The sequence below is a fragment of the Protomyctophum bolini genome (assembly GCF_963924005.1).
Source record: "Protomyctophum bolini genome assembly, chromosome: 11".
In the NCBI taxonomy this organism is placed as follows: Eukaryota; Metazoa; Chordata; class Actinopteri; order Myctophiformes; family Myctophidae; genus Protomyctophum; species Protomyctophum bolini.
Genome location: NC_137872.1, coordinates 22,057,896 through 22,063,895, shown reverse-complemented (window position 1 = coordinate 22,063,895; position 6,000 = coordinate 22,057,896). Strand labels below are relative to the sequence as shown.

At 47.1% G+C, this 6,000-nt stretch overlaps 2 protein-coding genes across 4 annotated transcripts in view; both read right to left on the bottom strand.

Annotated features, from left to right (window-relative positions):
- The window catches only part of pdxdc1 (pyridoxal-dependent decarboxylase domain containing 1), a 29,346-nt gene that overhangs the window by 8,002 nt on the left and 15,344 nt on the right, over window positions 1-6,000 (bottom strand). For all 3 annotated transcript variants that reach the window (XR_013964884.1, XM_080776046.1, XM_080776047.1), the window contains 2 exons: window positions 5,047-5,221; window positions 3,641-3,759 (listed from right to left, as the gene is read on the bottom strand). Coding sequence is in view for 2 of the 3 variants with exons in the window: in XM_080776046.1 (XP_080632172.1) it covers window positions 3,641-3,759; window positions 5,047-5,221 (294 nt within the window). In the remaining variant the exon portion in view is untranslated. The remainder of the gene's footprint in view (window positions 1-3,640; window positions 3,760-5,046; window positions 5,222-6,000) is intronic.
- LOC308324119 (signal recognition particle subunit SRP72-like) lies at window positions 1,130-3,160 on the bottom strand (the record flags this gene model as incomplete). The annotated part of the gene is made up of 1 exon (XM_080776048.1): window positions 1,130-3,160. One exon carries the CDS (start codon window positions 3,158-3,160, stop codon window positions 1,130-1,132), a length of 2,031 nt encoding a protein of 676 aa, XP_080632174.1.

Below are 6,000 nucleotides of genomic sequence, written 5' to 3'. Positions count from 1 at the left end.
TTTTTTAGGGGCGCTATCCCCTCCTATGTTGTTTTTGAGGGGCGCTAGCCCCTCCTATGCCCGGCCTTGGGGGGCGCTAGCCCCTCCTATGCCCGGCCTTGAGGGGCGCTAGCCCCTCCTATGTCCGGCCTTGAGGGGCGCTAGCCCCTCCTATGCCCGGCCTTGAGGGGCGCTAGCCCCTCCTATGTCCGGCCTTTGGTGTCTGTGCGAACACAAACATTGAAGCCAGAAGTGAGGACAGAAAAGTGAAGATGAAAAATTTGTGATGATTTGATTGGTTGGGCAAGTATGATGATGTATGATGATAAGAGCACCCCTCACTTCACACGGTGTGATTTATTTTATTCGGAAGAAAACTATGCCCTACTATATCATGTAAGAGTGTCGCACAAAAAATGAAAATATCAGATCTACAAACTCACAATGCAACACAATGAACCTTGTACATCTGCTATTCTCACTATTTCAAAACATATTAAGACTGGCAAGGCATCTGTGTCATTTTAGGTTCTACCTGTCTATTGAAAAATAGAAGTGCACAGAGCTTACACAGAGCTATTGACACTGATGGTGTGCCAAACCTATCAAACGCTGTTGTTCTCAAACGTCTGTCATCTTTGGTATTAGCAAAAATAGCCTAGCTGAAATAACAGTAAATGTGTACTTTTACATTTGTAACCAAGTAGTATAATAGCATCCTCGATTCCTTAAGATGTTGGTACTTTAGTACCGTTGGATGCCTCTTCCAGACTGTAGTCAAAAGTACAAGCCACTTCCAAAAGTATGCGTATACTTTTCATTAATAGTTGTGGTAACGCTTCAAAGTCTGGTTAAATGTAGCTAGTGTGCTAACGCTGTCGGGTTCACCCGTTATGTCCAAAACTGTTACTTTTCAGGATTCCGATAAGTAGGTAGACATTAAAAAGATACAAGGTAATATTGCCCCCGACAGCCACAATATTCCTGTTGTTGCTGCTGTCGGGGACAAAAACCCTGTAACTCCACTCTTCTAAATCCAAACCAATTATTGAACATTATACATTATTTCTTGTGAGTGTCACTCTCTCAATGAACGACTCCGGGTCAGATTTAATCTACCCCCCCTCTTCTAGTCTGGCCTTGTGTCTGATCACCAGCCTCCTTTCCCCCCTCCTTTTTTCTTCTTTTGGGGGACCTTCTTGTTTCGGGGAGCCCCCGAGGAGGCTGCATGTTTTTGCTGTCGGGGAGCGGCCCCAGTACTGGTGGTAGCAGAACCGGACACAGAGCCTGGTCTTGGAGATGTCGGGGGGCTGCTAGCCATCTTACTGGCATCCAGCTGGTCACACTCCGCTGCAGATGCTCCCTGTGTTCCTCTGCCCACCGCCTCCTCCTGCTTCTTTCCCTTCTTCTTGCCCCGGTAGTAGGATCGCTCTCTCAGGGGCATCCATCTCTCTGGGTCAGGGCTCAATGTGGGGTCAAAGTTCTTGGGCAACTTTCCTTTCTTTTTCTTCTTCCTCACCTTTTTGACAGTGCCTTGGCCGTGCTGCTCTTTGGACAGGGTTTCTCCCGTGACTTTAGCAGTCTTCTTCCTGACGTAGTTCGCACCACCGTGTGACTTCTCCAGCTCGTCCACATCCACGTTGAAAGCCATGGCATCTGGGGATGGGAGGTGCTCACTCAGGGACTTGGCTTTGTCCGTGTCCACCAAGGAATAGGCCAGGATGAGCTGGGCCAACGTGTGCACGTCACTGGTGTTTTGCTTCCAAAGCAGTTCCAAATCACTGATAGCCTCTTTTTTACGTCCGTACTTCAACTTGAAATTAGCAGCTTCCCGTACTATTGCCAGGTGTGATGGGGATCCGGACTGTTCGGCTTGGTAGAACTGAAGAGCTTGGCTGAAGACATCGATGGCGCTGTCAATGTCTTCTTCATGGACATACAACGTCACCAGGGCTGAAACAATTCCTGGTTTGTGTTTGAATTCTTCAATTGACCGCAAGACGTCACATGCTTTTGAAACATGACCTTGAATCAAGTACAGCTGTGCCATCGTCATTTTAATGCTGGCTGCAGTCTCGGGATGTTGTTGGGAGAATTTCTGCAGCAGCTCCATAGCCTCGCTGTGTTGTTTCTGCCTGCACAGTTGGGCTGCCTGGATCAGCGCTGGCCGGGGGTGACCTGGGTTCTGCGTCTGGAGGCTGGATGCCAGCTTCCTGCACTGTTCGTCCTGGTTGCTGTACATGGCCAGAAGAGCTTTGTTGAAGTCTATAGCCTGCAGCTGCTTCTTGGTCAGCTTGCACTCCACACCGTCGGCGTTCGTTAGCTTCACCTTCCTCTTCGAGTCAAACACGTTTTGGTCCTTGTTTATTGTGACGATGTTGTTGGCAGTCACGGCAAGCAGCCCCACATCCAGCGGCTTGAGCTTAATGACCTGGTTGTAGAGCAGCAGGGCCTCCTCTGGTCTGCCTTGTAACTGCATGATGTAGGCCATCTGCGAGTGGATGACAGCCAGCTTGGACTCTATGTCCTCCTCAATCACATCTGAATCCTCACTCAAGGAAGCTCTACGAAGCTGTTCTGCTTGCTGGAGTTTATTGAGGGCCTCTGTAAGCTGACCTTGACCAATAAGGGTGCAGGCAGCATTGTAGCAAAGCTCATACGTTGTTTCAGGCAGGCCAAGATGGTCCAGGGAGGCTTCTTCCCTCTCCCACTGACTTAAAGCAGCGACTACAGCAGCCAGGTTTGTCTTCCTCTTCTCCTCGTATTTATCCAGTGAGTTCCTGATCAGGTCTGTGTACAAAGCCTTGCATTCCTCATAGCGCTCCAGTCTGTAAAGAACTTGGCCAAAGAGTTCCTTCAACTTGTCAGTCTGCTTGGAAGCACCTTCAATGGTCTTAAGGGCACTTTCCACTCTGTTCAGCCGGTACTCACAGTAACCCTTCTCAAAAGCAACAGTATCACTGGCAAATACCTCAGAGTGGGTGTTTATGACATCCAATGCCTCTTTAAAGTTGCCATTTTGGATAAGACACACAATCTTGCAGTGAAGGGCTGTCTCATCATCCTGGACCTCATCCAGAATGATGTTTATGGAGTTTATGGCCCGGGTGTAGTCTCCCGTCTGTCCACAGCGGTTCACTTCAGTCCACAGTGAAGCCACAGAGCTTCCTGCATTAGCCATGTTTGACTGTGCCTCTTTACGAGTCCCAAGTTATTTGTAACGAGTGCCAAAAATCCAGGAATCAAACTGGATTAATCTGTTAGGATTTGTGTTTTTTCCCAGATGGATGTAGAATTTTCCTGAGACTGTGGTCTTATATATATAGTCTGGCGAGAATGGGGAAATGCCCAAAAATGGAGTCTATACACATGTCAGAACACCATTGTGATGTCAGAACAGGCCAGCTCCATATATGGTGTGTAATAATAATAATATCTCAAACTTATATAGCGCTTTTCTGAGTACCCAAAGATGCTTTACATGGGGGGTCTTTACAGAGAACAACACAAATAAAACCAACTTTAATAGAAAAAATAAATAATCACTAGAAGCTAAAAAACATTAAAAGACAGTGAAAAGGGTTAGCTAGGGAAGGCAATGTTGAAGAGGTGGGTTTTGAGGGCGGTTTTGAAGGTTTGGAGGGTGTACAGACTGACTCACCAGAGGAGAAAGTGAGGTCAGCATCCAGCTCTTGTAGTTTCTTCAGCAGCTCACTGTTGATGTGTTCAACCTGCTGCTGGGTCTTACTCTCATCCATGCCCTCTACCTGGGGCTCATACCTACACATCAACACAGTAACATTACACTCTGTTAACCAGTGTTACTCTCATCCATGCCGTCTACCTGGGGCTCATACCTACACATCAACACAGTAACATTACACTCTGTTAACCAGTGTTACTCTCATCCATGCCGTCTACCTGGGGCTCATACCTACACATCAACACAGTAACATTACACTCTGTTAACCAGTGTTACTCTCATCCATGCCGTCTACCTGGGGCTCATACCTACACATCAACACAGTAACATTACACTCTGTTAACCAGTGTTACTCTCATCCATGCCGTCTACCTGGGGCTCATACCTACACATCAACACAGTAACATTACACTCTGTTAACCAGTGTTACTCTCATCCATGCCGTCTACCTGGGGCTCATACCTACACATCAACACAGTAACATTACACTCTGTTAACCAGTGTTACTCTCATCCATGCCGTCTACCTGGGGCTCATACCTACACATCAACACAGTAACATTACACTCTGTTAACCAGTGTTACTCTCATCCATGCCGTCTACCTGGGGCTCATACCTACACATCAACACAGTAACATACAATGGATAATGAATGGTGGATCATATCACCCTGCTTTATTTCTAAACAATGACCTCTCTAACCATTCCTTATCCGTCTTATTACTCCACTACTCAATTGATTCCTCTCCACACACATTTCTGTGTATTGTCACTGCTGTCGTATCCTACTGACTCAACTGCCAGTGAGGAGGAGCCCCCACCGGGAGGACGTAGACTCGTAGAGCCTTCGTCCTACTCCTGCCGCCCAACAGGCGCCAGGAAGAGTAGGAGTCCTGCACGGGTCCAATTTTGATAACCTGCACCGGCCCATCAATAGTCATATCCGTAGAGTAGACCGACCTGTCACCTGCGATTATATCAAATGACATTATTATTATATATTTTTTTATCAATTTTTTTGCCTAAGCTGTAATTCTGGGCGCTACTCCCCCTCTGCCAACCTGGGGAGAGCCCCGAACTGAGCTCATGCTTCCTTCAATGCATGAGGAGTGATCACCTGACAGGGGGGAAGTTTCCCCGGTAGGACGTAGAAACTCCACCAATCGGAATCAAGCAATTCATTTACAATTCAGTCACATTGTGACAGAACCAACAAGTCACAATGTGTGATAAAAGTGGAACCCGACTGAAATTGGTTTGGCTGAAATGATCAGCCGATATATCGCTCACGTGAGCTGAGCTTGTAGATCTGCTATTTTTGAGAAGCAAAAAAATCGAAGAATCAAAAGCAGAGGCCCACTTACCATACTGCTCCCAGGCCAGGCCAGCTGAGGTCCTCTACGTAGCGCAACGAGGAGCCGTGGCGATGAACCTCCTCTCTGAAGTCCTGCTTGAGACGCAGTGTGGAGCTCAACACAGGTACCAGCTCACACACCGTCTGCACCAGAGTCCCTACATCCCTGGACTCTGTCCCCAACACTGTGGGACAGACACCGTTAGTTAGGGCTATCAGGATTACACCTCTAATTTGGCGATTCATTGTCACACAAATAAATAATGCAAAGATATAGTCTACCGTTCATTTACAATGGAAGCCAGCGACATGACGATACAAAGATACATCCGACGTTTGTAGCTGCTGCAACAGCTACAAAAACCTTGAGCTGGTTTCAACTTCAGATACAAAGCTACAAATACGCTAGTGTAGTTTTGCTTCTTTGTATCTTTTGTATCTGCCAGTCTGAACGCAGAATTAGGCACAGGGCAGATATTGACGAATAACTTAAATCCCTAAAACTAAAATAAAAACATTATTTTCTTTTCCAAAACATTTATAAAATATCGGAAATAGTTGATCTACAAACTCGAGTTGTAAGCAGTTAGATCTGCTATTTCTGCTATTTTTGAAAATGCACACTGGGTTTGATTCCCGCTGGGGATGCTGTGGGCGTGTTCCCTCCTCTGCGTCATCAGTGCCCATACTCTAGGTGGGGTTGGTGAAAGGGCCTTTCTGTGCGGAGTTTGCATGTTCTCCCCGTGTCCCCTAGGGTAGGTACCCTCACAAAAAACATGCAGTAATCCTGGTCTCTAAAATACCTCCCCCTGGCCAGCCGGGGAGGAAACTCTCCCCTGTCAGGTTAAAAGAAACAGCTTGGACTCCTCATGCATAGAAGGTAGCATGAGGTCAGTCCGCTGCCCACCCCACGTTGGCAGAGGAAGTGTAGCGCCCAGGATTAAATTACATAATTGACACTGGG